This window comes from Molothrus aeneus, chromosome 2, assembly GCF_037042795.1.
Source record: "Molothrus aeneus isolate 106 chromosome 2, BPBGC_Maene_1.0, whole genome shotgun sequence".
In the NCBI taxonomy this organism is placed as follows: Eukaryota; Metazoa; Chordata; class Aves; order Passeriformes; family Icteridae; genus Molothrus; species Molothrus aeneus.
The window spans coordinates 74,140,571-74,156,578 of NC_089647.1; the positions used below are offsets into that span (position 1 = coordinate 74,140,571).

General features: G+C 40.0%; 1 protein-coding gene across 1 annotated transcript in view; it reads left to right on the plus strand.

Annotated features, from left to right (window-relative positions):
• Window positions 1-236: 236 nt before the first annotated feature.
• The window catches only part of GPC5 (glypican 5), a 602,713-nt gene continuing 586,941 nt past the window's right edge, over window positions 237-16,008 (plus strand). Inside the window, exons 1-2 of the mRNA XM_066545102.1 lie at window positions 237-402; window positions 9,359-9,520. Coding sequence (XP_066401199.1) covers window positions 237-402; window positions 9,359-9,520 — 328 coding nt within the window. The remainder of the gene's footprint in view (window positions 403-9,358; window positions 9,521-16,008) is intronic.

The following is a 16,008-nucleotide window of genomic DNA, read 5'->3' on the forward strand; positions in this document are numbered from 1 at the left end:
CCGGGTGTACGTGCTAGGGCGGGGGTGTTTCCTCTCGTCCCCAGCCCCGAGACGGGCGCTGGGCAGCGCTCTCCCGCTGCCGCCCGGGGCGTGGGGCCCCTCCACGGGCGGGGGCTGGGCTGGGCTGGGCCGGGCCGGGGGAGGGCCCCGGCGGGGCGGCGGGCGGTGCCTCCCCCGCGGCGGCTCTGGGGGCGCCTCGGCCGCGTCCCTGCGGCAGCTGGCGGCGGTCGCGGGCCATGGGGGGGAAGAGCCTCTGCCTCGGCGTCCTGACCGTCGCCGTCCTGCTCCTGGCCGCCGCCTCGCAGGGTGCGGAGCCGCCGCCGAGCTGCGAGGCGGTCCGGAAAGTTTTCCAGCTGCGGCGGCTCGGCCCGCTCGGCGGCGTCCCGGAGTTCCCGCGGGCAGGTAAGGCAGAGCTGGATGGGGCGGGAGGCGCCGGGAACGGCGGGACCGCCGCGTTTGAATTCGGTGCCGCCGGCGGCGATGGGTGGGTGGTGCTCGTGGCCGGGCTGGGCACCGCGGGCACATCGGGTCCCCCGCTTGGTAGCGACATCGCGGCTGGCCCCTTAAAGAGAGAAGACGCTCTTCCCGGGCTGTGGGCACTGGGGCACCCCGACACCTGCCTAAAACTCCCTTGTGCCCACCCACTTCTCCTCTGTACCGCGCAGAGCAGAGCGAGCCGGCTTCAGCTGGGGTCATCCTGCTTCCAGCCGGCCGTGGGCAGGCACAGGTACAGCGGTGCGAACCCTGGGGGCTGGGGACAGCCACCGAGCTGCGGCTGGGGCTGCTGGAATCACTCTGCTGTGAAATGAGAGTGACTTACACCGCTGCCAGTGCTCGGGCTGCGCATTTTCCGTACGGATATCTGCCTGTCACTGGAACGTAATGGAATAAAATTCCCGGGAAAGTAGAGTCTTCATGGCAATTTGAATATATCTAGCATTTGTATCAGCAGTTAATTTTTTTTAAAGTAGATGCTGAATGACGTTGCAAAGCACATATATAGTAAGGTGTATGGTCTTAGGTTTGAGGTTTTGGTTCCAGGTTTGTGAGAACCTCAGTTGAACTCAGAGGATTAAAATGCAAGTATTTTAAGTATCAGCGGTATAGGATGTAAAACCAACTTTTTTTTACATATCTCTAAAATGTGTTCATGTTTGGCTGACAGGTTAACTAGTAAATGTGAGTCCATGCTTTTTAAACAGAGAATGCAACAAAAGCTGAGTTAATGTCCCCCTCACTTTTAAACTATCAATAACTAACCTCATTGTTTTTTTAAAGATAATTTGTGTGGTTTTTATTAACTCTGCAAGTTGAGATAAGGCATACTAAGTTTATTTTAAAGGAATCCCTCCAAAATAGAGCTTTTAATAACTCTAGCTTTAAATGTGACAGATAATGCTTGACACAGTCAATATTGCATTGTGTAGTTTATAAATTGGAGTACTATATTTATTAACACTACGTTTATCAACATGCATGGTTGTCTTCTTGCATTGTCCTAACCTAAAGATTTTATAATTGTCTTTGATAAAAAGAAAATAAACACTTCAGTTGGGAAGACTGATGAGACAGGTACTGTTCAAATGAAGGTGTCTGGAAAGTGAAATCTGAGTTACAGTCCTGTCGGCGATTTAGTTTTTCTGTGCTGATTATTTGTGTGAATAATCTCAGTATGAATGATATGGTATCACTTTATCTATGTTCTTCTCATTCCATAGCCTAGTGTAAATTTTATGCTTTCTCTGTTATTATTTATTTTGATTACTCTACTTCATTTGTGTACTAGGGATAGGAAGGAAATAATGTTGACTCAAGAGAAAAGAGCTACAGTGCTTTATACAGGTTTCTTCTGCTCTGCTCCTCTGATTTCCTCCTTTCCCCTATCATATTTTTTGTACCACTACTCACTTTCTTCTTTTGATTTTGACTTTTCTGAATTTCCTGCTCCTAGGAAAAACCATGTTTGAATTGTACAAATATAAAAGAATTCCTTTCTCTGCTGCTGCCCTTGCAAACAGTGAGCAGCAGGAGGTGTGGTACCAGCTGTATGGTCAGCAGCCTTTCACTCTTTGAAGGAATTACATTGCTGTGGACTGCCAGAGTTCTTGTTCTAAGAACTCTGTTCAGCTATCATGAAACAAATAATTGCAAACAGTAAAATCTGTCCAGAAGTGCAATGACAAGAAAATGGGGCTTAAATAAGTATTTTAGAAGGTTTAGGTGTGATTAAAGGTATTAGTAGGCTCAAAGCGTAATGTGAAGAGAAATGTCAGTTTTTGCTCCTGATCTTCTATATTAAGCCTTCTTTTGAAGCAAGATGTAAAAATATTTTAAAACCTTTTCTGATGACACTAAGAAATGTGTTTGTGTGTAAGATGCACGCGTGCGCCCATACAACACACACATTACTTGTAGATGTCCCCTTGCGAAAATAGGTGTCCAAGCTGCCTTTGCAAGGTTTAATTTTGGTGCTGAAATGTGGGCATCTAGCAGCATTTTAATTTTCTTAGGGTGTCCATAATGTTCCCAGTGGGGCTGAGAGATGCAGTAACTCTGGGAAACTTACATCTTTCTAGAAGTGCAGTGTGCAGTAGGTGGGATACCTTTGGCATCTCAGGTGCTTCTTGTGGGCAGCCACAGTGGACAGCCAGTGCAGCTTGTGGCATCTTGGAGCTACTCCATTATCAAATGTTGGTGTTGTCTTCAGAATAAGCTGCATAAATGCCTCTACTGCATTGCCTCTGTGTCTTTATTTTAGTGGTACCGTAGACATCACTTAAGAACACTTTCATTTAAATGTCTTAAGCTGAGTCTTTGGGGTAGAGAATGATCACCAGCTGAAGAACAGCAGGAATGCTGGCTGATGTATGGTTTTGTATGCAGTGGAAGTCAATAAAATTACAGGGTTTATATTTGCCTTGGTTTTGTTGCATGTATGACAAAAGGCTGTACCATTCCCATTCTTTCCTCTTCTCAGTAGGAATAAAACCAGCAGCCTTATAGCAGTAAATCATGTAAATTCTAGTTCTGGAGATTGTCATGTGTTTGTATTTTGAATATATGTTAGCTCAAAAACCTATACATTATTTTATATAATAGTTTTGCAGCTATTGTATAAAGGTTGTGTATCCTTAAGGGACAAAAAAATACCTCTGTCATCCTATGCAGAAATGACATATATATGTACATAAAAGTGATCTTGAAGGATATGGAAACTACAAATTTGAGTTTGTGTTATCATCCACGCAGGACAGGATATAGTGTTGAAAATGGCAACTAATAATCAAGATATATATATATATTTTTTTACCACTCTCAACATACTTATTGCTACCCCTAGCAATCAAGACATTTGACTAACTGTTCTTGGTCTTTTGTACATATGATTTGGGAACTATAATACAGACTTAGGTCAGCCCCATCACATGCTTTATTGGAACATTAATTGCGTTCACGCTGATTTCAAGTGTTAGTTGCAAAAATACTTTGTTTTTTTCCTGTCTGGTTCTGTGCTACAAGAACATTTTTGATGGGACTGTACAGAAAAACCTCAGCAATTAAAAATCCTGAAAGACACTTTTTTGCTGTATGAAGAATTAAATAAATATAAAAAGTACTCAAAGGTTAGGTCTGGAGTTTTTTGGTTTTTTTGATATGTATGGGTATTGGATTACAATATGTCATATTGTAATCCAATATGACTTGAATTATTAAAAAAAAGAAATTGTTGTCTGCAAAATACTTTTTAGCATATTTTTATTTCCTATGTTCAAGATATTGTATATCCTTTCTGGTATTGTAACCCAGGATTTCTTGAAGATTTCCATTCTTTTATCCTATATGCTAGTAAATCCAGAGCTTTTAGCTAATTTCAGCAGCTCTTTTTTTTCAGACAGATTAAATGGGAGCTCTGAGCTCTTCTTGTTATCTTGATTGCAAATAATATTTATTTGTTGGTTTCTTTCTCTCAGAGTACCTAGAACAGAGAAGTTGTGTATCCCCAATCCCTGGAAGTGGTCAAGGCCAGGCATGATGGGGCTTTGAAAAACCTGGTCTAATGAAATATGTCCCTGCCCATGGTGGAGGGTTGAAACTAGATATTCTTCTGTAAGGGCCTTCCCACCCACACCATTCTATGATCCGATTTTAGCAACAGCAGAATAGGATGGCTGGTGAACATTTCATTCTTGCCTTCCTAACAGAGAGCCTCCAGTAGGTATGTCAGTGAAAAAAAATTTCAGGCTTCTCTTTGCACCAAAAAGCTGAATTTTGTGGTTTATTGAAAAATATTACATTTACTGTCACTGTAGAATCAAACAATTCCTAATGAAGTGGGGGGAAAAAGTGCTGGAGATATTTTTTCTCAGCAGTTTGGTTTTGGTTGGTTTCTGTTTGTTTGCTTTTTTGGTTTTGGGTTGGTTTATTTTTTCAGGGATCAATCTAGGCTTCTTTTCAGCAAACACTGGGAGATCATGTGTGCAATTACGAGAGCAAGAAGCATCAAAGAGAGTGAAGACTGTGATTATTTAAAATTTTACTGTAAAGGCTTTTTGGTAGAGAACCATTATGAATATGAAGTTGAATAAATGAGAAAAACCATGCTGGAAAGATGAGATAGTGTCAGAAAAAGGTGGTCTGTGGTACTATTGTTAATTCAAGTTTAAATATTCTTGTTAATTCCCCTTAAAGTAACAATAGAAGTCAGTTTAAAATCCAGCAGGTTACTTTAATGCAATTCCAAGATCATATTTGAATTTTAATTTGGGTTTCTAGTATAATTTACATTCCAGTAATTTGGATTTTGGTTCTACCTCAAGTCAAGTTAAATTTTTTGTCTTTTGTTGTATGGAGGCAGGGACACTTCTAATTACTCTATTTGTTTAGCAGGCATTCAGAGCTCTGGAATATGATTTAGTCAGAGACAAAAAGTGAATTGCTCTGTCAAATCAGTTACTGATGTTCATTATATCACATCTGTTTTTGTAAGGACTGTTGCCAATGGCATAATTTTGTGTGTGTGTGAACATTTCACCTCTGGATCCACAAAATGATCACTGTGAAAAGAAATTTGACAATATTTTGAGATTAAAATCAGCAAAAAAGTGGACTCAGCTCTATAGCAGTTCCCCTATCTCAGTCTCCTATCTTTCAGCTTCTCTAGGAAGTCTTCAATGCTCAGTAGTTTTGATCTGGCTGGGTTGGCCTGAAAGGTGGTGCAGCTCATGGAGTGCCTCCTGACTCTCACACCGAGTGGAACAGACCAGGGTTATGTCTACACTGTTTAGGGCTGGTGTCCTGTAGAAGGAATGGACTTTTGTAATGCCAAGTCACTGTGGCATTACATACACAAGTCTCAAAAATTGGAGGGCTTTTGGACAGGATGACGTGTTTTGTTCTGCGAACTGTAGCGTGGGTGTATGAAGGGATGGTTTCACCTTGCTGGAGTGCTTCTTAGTAGGCAGGAAGATGTGCTTGGAGTGTATAAGGAAGGAGCCAAACTTGTACTACAGTGTTGTCTGGAGTGCTCTTTGAAAGCAGTATATAGAATTCACCATCTCTTGAAGTGCAGGTGAGAGAAATACTGACTCCTGCTGAATAGAGACACAGAAAAAAGTGAGATGATGGTTCAACAGTATCGACAGTCAGGGCCAGGTGCTTGAGGCTGATCCCCATCTCTTTTACTGAGCCAAGCTGAAGTACTTTACAACAATCGTAGTGATAGCAAGTAATGCTAAATCTGGAGTGGTGCTTGTGACAAAAATAAGTTAATAAATATTAAAGGATAAGCATGAGAAGGACTTAGGTCTGATACAGGTTCCAAATCCATTTTGAAATAAACCAGTGATTTGACAGTTGCATCCAAGCCATATGGCATTTCAGGGCTGGCTTTTGAAAGACTGTTTGTCATGACAATTCTAATGTTTTGGGATTTTTTAGACCCTGGATTTGATCACTTGGAAGTCTAAATAGGCAGAAATTTATCACAGATCTGGCATTTGCTCTTCCTGGCAGTTAATGGCCTCATCCTGTCAGCATTTGTTTATCCCAAGGTACTGAAAATACAGATTTGTACAGCTGAGACCACGATTAAAATTTTGAAATCAGTTCCAGACAGATAAACCTGCAGCTTAGAACAATTAACGTTTTTCTTCCCAAACTGTCTTTCCTAGACTCAGCTTATTTTCAGTTCTAAAACCTTTCTTATACCATAACTGTTTACTTCAATATATTTTTATTACAGGCTAAGGTATTTCACTTCCAGTTGTCTTGTGATCCTGTTTCAAAGTGGATAACAGTGTAGAGCCATCAGAATTTGGTACCAATGTGCCCTTTTGGAGTAGAAAGTGTTTTCTCCCTTTATTTCAAAATTGGTTATTGATAAAACAGTTCTTGTGGAAGATGGAAAGTTTTTTAGATGTGAAAACTCAGAAAATAATTGTGTGGGTTTTTTAATGCTGCTTGTACTGAAATGGAAAGACCTGTTTAACGGTCTGGCTTGTGTGAGTTCCGAAACATTATCTGTAAGCTGTTCCTTGTTCTGTAGATCTCTAAAAAAACAACTGGAAAACCACTCTGTGGTTTTGAGCAACAATTCAATTTTTAGTCAGTTGGGTTCTTTGTATGTTGTATTTGGTTACTTTTTCCTGGCCAGTGAAAGCAGCTGTGTTTAATGAGCTGGAACAGAAGTAGATCAATAAAATGTACTTCATATGTACATGCTTAACAGTCTTAAAACTACTATAAAACAAAATTCACTTAGGATTGGGAATGAGATCCATGTTCAAAAGATGCTGCTTAAAAAATACTTTTGATAAAATCAAGGAAATAAAATAATACTGGCGTTTCATCTGAAGCCATATACAAATATACATTATTATTTTAGGATTTGGCTGAAAGTGTGTCTTCTTGAAGCTATACTCAAGTCCATATAGCCTAGATAAAGTTTCAAATTAACTTCTGTAGCAGTGATACCTATATCTTCTGCTTTACAAGTATATCTAGATATCTATACTTCTGCTTTACAAGTGTCAAAGGTTTGAAAGCTAAGCAGTGCCTTACAATTGTTTAAAATACTAAGAAGAGTTTGGGTAATAAACCTAATTTTAAGTTATTTCATTTTAATATTAGACAAGTATTATTAATGTCTGTGCCTGTGTACACAGGGAACTGCATGTGAGCAGTTACCCTGTATATTATTTGTTAATAATGAAAATGGAGAAGTTTAAAGGTCATGCAGATGAAAATAAGTTTCTATGTTTCCACGAAATCTTGTCATATCTGTCAGTGCAATAATAATGTATTTGAGAACAAAATTTGGATTGGACTGTTTTGTATTAATATAATTTAAATTCTCATATTTGTTCTTCCATGATATATTTGTTCTTTGTATTAGAAAGCATTGTTTAGATACAGTATTAGAAAAATATTTTGAATACCACATGATAACAAGGAAGGTGAATAATGCTTTTTAGGCTTGATTATGCTCCAGTGCTAAAGTTACAAAAGTATTGAGTTTTCCCTCTGGGATTTCAGCATACCCAAAATGAAAAAAAAATCCTCCTTTGTAGAAGTGTCTCCCAGCCTATTAGGGAAGTAGGGAGTTGGTGTCAGGGATTCATGGGAATGTTTGGCATTAGAGAAAGACACAGTTAGGGAGATTAGACTGGAAGTTAGGACTGCTCCATATAGTAGTTAATATAAGCGTGTTCATTATGCATCTGTCAGGAATCGGCTTTCCACTGGTGTGTTTGTAATGTTTGGAAGTAGTTAGCTTTTTCTAGTCCAAGGACAGGAGTGGCAGCCGTGAGCTGCTCCAGCATTTCAGTATGCTAGAGGATCATAGAATGACAGAATAGTTTGTGTTGGAAGGGACCTCTAAAGGTCATCTGTCTCGGTCCCCCTGCGAGCCTCTCAGGAGCCCTGGGCCAGTCCCGAGTCGGCAGACACCGGGGAGGGCAGCCCCGACACGGCCGACAGCGGGGAGACACTGTCTGTGTGTGCCCCGAGGGTACTGAGGGCACCTGGGCTGGCAGGGAGACACTCTCTGTGCCCCGAGGGTGCTGAGGGCACCTGGGCTGGGGGGAAACACTCTCTGTGTGTGCTCCGAGGGTACTGAGGGCACCTGGGCTGGCGGGGAGACACTCTCTGTGTGTGCCCCGAGGGTACTGAGGGCACCTGGGCTGGGGGGAGACACTCTCTGTGCCCCGAGGGTGCTGAGGGCACTTGGGCTGACAGCGGGGAGACACTCTCTGTGTGTGCCCCGAGGGTGCTGAGGGCACCTGGGCTGGGGGGAGACACTCTCTGTGTGTGCCCCGAGGGTACTGAGGGCACCTGGGCTGGGGGGAGACACTCTCTGTGCCCCGAGGGTACTGAGGGCACCTGGGCTGGCAGGGAGACACTCTCTGTGCCCCGAGGGTGCTGAGGGCACCTGGGCTGGCGCCTTTGCAGCACAAGAGACACCAGAGACATCGGTAGAAGAGAAAGGGCCGACTCTTAGCAGGGGTTAATCCAAGGTTTTATTAGGATCCCAAAGGAGCTCCTGCACCTCAGGGGGCCTCCTGCCGAGAGCCCCGGGAGATGTGCCAAGGTCACATTTAAAGGGAGGTGGAAACCAAAAGTAGATAACATTTACTAACCAATGAGTGACCCTAAGGGATGGATGCTGGGGGATAGACATATAGGACAGTGTATGGGGCAAGGCTTGGGGGACTGACCCCTGGCCTCTGGCTGATCATTCGACGACTTGGACCGAAACTTCTGGATGGAGGGGATGGGATGCTGAGTGATTGACAGAGAGCCAGGGTGGGGTTTGGGGATGATCTCATCCCGGGAGAGGAATTACACAGGTAAAGGGAGGGGGGTACAGTCTGGGATAAACCATTTGGGAAAAATATGGGAATACAAAACAAAGCTACTTCAAAGTATTACAAAATATAAAAACGCACTACAACAGTCATCTAGTATGCAATGAGTGGGGACATCTTCAACTAGATCAGGTTGCCCAGAGCCCCATCTAAGCAGTTCTTGAGTGTTTCCAGGTGTGAGACATCTACCACCTGTATTGTGATGTACAATGCATATTCAACATATTTGACCAACATTAGTTAACAATATTCACAGCTGGAACAAGATTACATTGTCAGGGAAATTATATTATGTGACTTTAATTAACTGTAATGAGTGTACTCTTCCCACAGATTTTAATCAGTATCCCCTTCTGTTGAACAAGACCAAATGGTTTAAAGCTTTGAATATTTCTTCTGTGTGTCAATACCCATGTAAAAAAAAAAATCTCTTTGGTGTTTGTGTTTTGCATACTTTTGTTTTATATTAATCAGTGGAACTGCCTTTTCCTTAGGTGTTGATCTCCAGGTTTGTACTTCTAAAAATCCAACATGCTGTACCAAAAAGATGGAAGAAAGGTATCAGATTGCAGCAAAGCAAGATATACAGCAAGTGCTTCAAACATCAAGTGCTACATTAAAATTTTTAATATCTCGTAATGCAGCTGCTTTTCAAGGTAAAACTTTCTGCCTTTTGTTTCCAAACTTGTTCATACTTTTCTTGATTTTCCTCTTTGATTATTTATGATGTAATAAAAGTTATCTGTTAATTTTTAGCTTCTCCCTATGCTTTTATGCTTTCAAATAAGGAGTACTATATTGTTGTGGTTTGTTTTGTGTTTGTTCTGTTCCCCCATTGTTCATGTTGAAAGGTCCTGCCCCAATCCCAGTTATCTGTCAATCCCCAAACCCCTCCCTGGTTTCTATGGTTTCAACATGTATCATTTTTGTTCTCCACCCCTGGCTGCCTGCCTGTCACTCGGCACCCCTGCCTCCTTTTCCAGAAGCTTCTGGCCAGGGTGTCGGGTGATTGGCTCAGGGACAGGGGCCCCTCCCTCAGTTATACGCGATTGGTTCTGTTGTTGTGTCAATCCCCAATGTATCTTTCCCTTCCCTCTCCTGATTTGTCATCCCTCACCCCTCCCATTCCCTTTAAAACCCGGGGTTTTCCCCACCTCGGGGCTCTCAGTTCTCTGCTCCCGTCCCCTGCTCCCAGTTCTCTGTTCCTACTTCCCGCTTCCATCGGGAATGTTTGGTCCCCCGGGACCTAATAAACCCGATAAAACCAAAGGGACTGAGAGACGCCTCTTCATCCTGCGGCTCGGAGTTTTATAGCGGCCCCCGTCCTGAAGGCAGGTTATTGCCTTAGGTGCGATACCCAGCTTTGAGTTGGGGAAGCGCCCCCCTTGGCTGGAGACGGGCTGGTCATTCTAGCCTGGGCGTGTTTCTCCATCGGCCACACCGTTCCACTATATCATGCAGGTGATTAGAAACTGCATTGCTTTTGGAATTTGTGGCTTTTAAAAACTTATATTTGATAAAAAGTAAGAAAATATTCTAGTAAGATGCTTTGAATTTAATTGTAAACCTGTAACTTCACATTCTTTTTAACTTCCTTAATTTGGGCCATACTAAAATGCAAAATTAATGCCTGGAGTGCTACAAAAGAGAGATTTTTTTTTTTTATACCACTGTTTCCACCCACTGTATTCTTTGTCTTTTTCTAGTAGACATTCTTGGGTAGTTGGATTTTGATATTTTGAGATTCTTTTTTCAGATCTAGTTTTTCAGACTGTTGAGTTTCTAAATATGATTGAAAAAATAATTGCACGTTGAACCATAGTTGTTTTAATAAATGACCTGATAAATAATAGTTATTTGGACTGGTGGTGGGGTTTCCTTTTTGCTTCGTATACTGTTAGTTTCTTTTTGATTTAATTAGCCAGAAGTTAATGCAGAAATAGGTTAAGGAGCTGAGGAGATGTGAAAATAGAGATATGAGGTTGTATGTGATGGAAGGAGATACAGAGTTTACATGTGTTGAGGACAAAGCCCTAAAGTCTTGTCATTTGTCTGTTGATATGTACTTATTAACCTTTATGGCCACTTCATTGGGAAGGATAACATGGTAACTTCATACAGGCTTGGGAAGTTGTCCTTCTGGCAATTCTTCTGTTTTTAACCTGTGATGCTGAAATAATTAGCAGAATGGGGTCCGAAAATGCAAAGTTGACTTTGGAGTCCTAAAGCCTCCTCTTTTTTTTTTTTTTTTTTTTAATTTAGGCTGTCTAATGCTAAAAACAAGCTGGAGTTGTGAGTTGCTCTCCACCTTTTGGGAGTTTTGCCATTTGCCAGCCTGCCTAACACAGCTGTCAAAGGGTGTTACAATCAGGGAATCATTGATATAATGTACAGAGAAATCTTTCCATCTCTTTTCTGCCTTTGTTCTTCCTTTCAAATTCTGTGTATTATCTTTTTCTTGCTACCATAAGAGTTAACCTAGAGCTTGGTACATATTATAATATGTTAAATTTGGTCTGCTGTCTTTGGTCCATTATTTGCATTAAAAAAAATACTTTTCAAAGCATATACTTAAAAGTGCAATCTATTTTATGTATCTTATACACTTCACATATTTTTGAAGTACATGCTTTAGTCTATAGTAGTTTTGTCTTTATTTTCTTTTTATGTAAAGAAGTATAACAGAGAGAATGTTGCATGGATTCTGGTATTATTTGGATTTAAAACCTTGTTTAACTTTGAAGTAATTCTTTGTGAAACAGCATGCTATTGAATATACCGCTAATTTTTGAAGAATTGCAACCATTGTTAACTAAAATTGAAGCTAAATGATTTCAGATTCAGAAACAATAGTAAGATGCTGCTGATGTTTTTTCAGCTTGGAATTCTAGGTACCTAGTAAGACATTCTATCTGATCTGAATTCAGTTTTGACCCTGCTTTGAAAGCAGGACTTTGGGCTGGACACTTCTTTAAGGTCCTTTCAATCTGAATTACAGTATGACAGGGTGCCTATCTCACCACCAAAATGTGTAGGCATGCCTTTTATGTTTAGACAAGGCTGGGCTGGGCAGATAGGAATGTGATTATCTCTTCTGCTGCTTTGGCAATTGGACAGACATCTCAGGAGTCACACAGAAAGCTTGAAGGGGATTGTTGGGGTGTGTAGAGAACAGAGCAGATGTCATGGATTGTGTCACTGCTGTCACCTGCCTCTTCTCAAAGTATGTTGAGGTTGGCTTTAAAGGGGAGGACCAGATCCCAACAGAACAAATAGCTAATTTTTTCTCAGTTTCTTATATATTCAGTAGAGAGAAGTAGGCAGTTAAAATAAGAGATCTGTATCTGACTCTGAAGGTCTTCAGAGGTATGTTTCCATTCAGCATTAAATACAGTCTAGAGATCTTGAATCTTCAGGGTGTCCAGCCACCAGGGACTTTATGGTGACTGTCTTGTCACCATAAATGAGGCAGCTGTCTGCCTATCTGTCTATTAACTTGTCACATGTGTGCACGTGTTTTTATGTAAGAGTAAATTAATCTGTATATATTGACATATCTTTGTCACCTTCTAATGTTTGTGAAAATTCCATGGTTCTGTACTGTGGTAAGTGCTGCCTCCTGACAGTACTTACTGGCAATTTTCAAATGATTCAAAAATTCCATGCCCCTTAGGACATGTCAAGCTACATGGTGCAAATTGCACCACTTGTGTACTGGGTACTACTGAGTACTGTTAGTTTTTTCCTTATGTTTTGGGGTGTTTCAGAATGTGTGTTTTCTTTTTTGTTGTGAGTCTTCTATTTCTTTTTTAATAGCTTTGAGGAATGGTAAGGGAACAGAAGGATGGGTGGCAATGAAGTTAAATAAGATATTAATCCAGTAAGTGGGAGATATATTATGGAGAGCAATATATAATTTTTCCCTTGGGAAAGGTGACTAGAGAACTTAAGCTGTATGATAATTTTGTTTCAAGATAGTAATTTTGATAGGATAACATTATTGCACATTTCTGATTTTTAGTATTTCTTATCTTAATATTTGAGGAAGAGATTGTTGCTGCTGTACAGGGATTGCTATAATATCTCCATTCTGGTAACCATAAACACAAATCCTTTTTAAACCTTACATTTGCATGACATAGACATATCTCAATATGTACACACTCATTTTGTGTAGTTCTTAGATGTTACTCAAAGTTCACACTGATCTTTGTCTATACCTGTACTCAAAAGATTAACAAGTGCCACCAGGGTTACAGTGTAGTCACATTGCAGTGCTGGTTTTTGTGTAGAGGAAAAAAAAATCCCTACAATTTCTGAAATTTGAAGAGGAATTGAATAGGCATTTAAGAATCTGGTGAACTACGATAGGATGGAGTGCTGTGCAACAGAATAGCAAATCTTGTGTCACTTCACTATTTTTCCACAAGAGAGCTCATAACCCTTTAAAAAGTGGCCATGTATGACATAGAACAAGATAACAGCTGGTCTGGGTGAAGGGGAAGTTTAGAGATAAGAATTTAGTTGTGGAGTCTAAAGCAAATGGACTTTTCTTTGTGCTACTATATTTGGCACCTCTAGTAGTTGTAGCATAGGTTTCATAAATATGGAAGCATCAATCATTTCTGAATGAGGCTGCCTGTCACTGAAACAGAGGACTTGGCAAATGTGTGTCTGTATGCAATAGGTAATAAACTGCACTCTTAAATAGAGCATTACCTGACACTTCCTACTATGTAGGAAAAATTTAATGTCTTTGCCATGTAAGTTCTGAAGTCTATTGAATCAGGCTTTCTTGATGCTTTTCTATGAAATTATTGCTACACAGTAGATCAATTTCCACTTTATCTTAGAGCATAATTAAATGAAGTAAAATTGTTGCATCATATTGTTTGAGATCACAGTACAATTATTACATTTAAAGAGGAAAAAGTTTGAGATCACAGTACAATTATTACACTTAAATAGGAAAAAGTCAGTAGCTAAAGTAAATTGTGTGAACTAGAAAATGGGTTGAAATCTTCTGAGCTGCTTTCTTTGGTAATCTATAAGAAATAATGGAATTTCTGTTCATCTTTGTGAAACTAAATGTGCCCTGGCACTAATTGAATTGCTTTCCACTTGTGAAATTTTCTGAAGAATGATTTGAAGATCAGAAAACTTCCAGCTAGAGCTGCTATATCTCTCATGGTTTCAAATGATATGTTGCCTGTCAGATCATTTGCAATACAAACTGCTTTGATGTTCTAACATTTTCTTCTTTCACATCTCCATAATCCTTTATATTTTAAGTGTGATATAAATAAGCCTAAATCTAAATACTGGTGAATCCCACTTCTTTTAATTAAATGAAGTTTAGGGATTCTATTAAAAGACAAAAGTGTGGACAGGTTGAGAGACTCCCATTTGTCACTCTGTTATATTGAGGGATGAAAGTCTCAAAAATATCTATGGTTCACCAGAGTTATGTTTCTCTTTCTCGATGGCTCTGCAGCCATTCCCCACAGCTATGATCATGCTTCCCTCTGGACTGAAAAAGTAGGGAATTTTAATAGCACAGAAAAATCATTGTACCCACTGTCTAAGGAACAAAGCTGTTATACAGACTTTATTCTTCAGGAATCATCTATTCATATGGTATTTTGAGTCCTTTATAATAAAAAAGCAGGATAAACATTATGCTAATGTTAGATTTGGACCCAGTATGTCTGTATATACATAAAACAGAGCACTAAGGGACTGCTTAGTAAGTGCAGAAATGTAGAGATTTAGATTAATACCTAAAATTTCATTATTAATCCTGAGTTTTACTTCTGTATTGCAAGCAAGTCTTTTATCATTCCAAAGGAGTTTGATTCTACTCTATCTCATTCTTATCTTCTTGCCTATATGTGGGCTGTGCCTGTAGGCACTCCTGGAGTATATGTATGTATCTATAAATGCACAGGGATTTAATGGGCTTCTGTAACAGTTTTCACCACATCAGTCTTTTCTTAAATTGTTCTTTTCGAGTGTGCACTTCTGCTCCTGTATTCTAGTCTCAGCCTGCTCATTTACCATCAATTATTTCTCCTAGTTACAGTAGTGTCTGAGTTAGAATTAAGCTGATGTTGGTGCACTGTTCAGTCTCATAGTCGGTGAGTACTAAGATTTCTTTCATATTTTTGTTAATACCCAGCTAACTACTATTTTGGTTTATGCTTCTGTAACACAGTGATCAGTACAGACAAACATTAATTTAGATTTTTTTTAATGCTTTATGTAGTTCTTGTGCATTTGAAAAAGGAATTGAAGTACAGATTTAAAGCGTCATTCCCTTGGGAGCAGTGGCCATAGAAAATTTGTGTTTTCATGGATGCCTGCTTCCTGCTTATTCTGAGAACTTTGGGAAGCTAATAGCTGACAAAATGCAGGAGTTTGAAAGACTGACCTCCAGCAGAGAAGGTAGTATAAAATTGATGGTTTTGAATGAATGTTTAATATTATTTCAAAGGTAGAATTGCCTGCAGCCATTTAGATTTCCAAGATTTTCAAATACCCATGGGAGTTTTCACTTAGTGTTTTTATTCTGTGTTAAGAAAAAGTAAATACCCAAAAAGTTAGCAAGTCAAGTCTTGTTGAAAGACAGTACTCAAAATAGTCCTGGCACGATGGAGACAAAGTACAAAAAAATTGTTGTTCAGTAGGAACAAATGCAAAGTGCTCCATTTAGCTGGGGAGGAACAGTGGAAGACATAATAGTATGGGGGATTTCTTGCAATGGATTTGTTCTGTAGGAGAGGTTCTGTGAATAATGATAGATCAAAAGATTACAAAAGTCAGCAGTTTCATACTGTTGTCAGGCAGGCAACTATTTTAAGATTCTTAAACAGAAAGACAGCAGAGATCTGTGAATTGAATCTTCTGTTTTGCATAGGTCAGCTGGAGAACATTTTTCAGTTTTGGGTAGTATGCTAGAAAGACATGGACCAGTTGGAAAGAAGAGAGAAAAAAATATGCTCTGAATCCTACACAGAAAAAACTACACATAAGAAAGTGCTTATCTGTACTCCTTTATAGTAGATAAAGCCCCAGTGGTGTCATACTGCAGCAGAGAAAATACAGGGTCAGTATTAGAAACTATTTTCCACTGACAATATTAAAA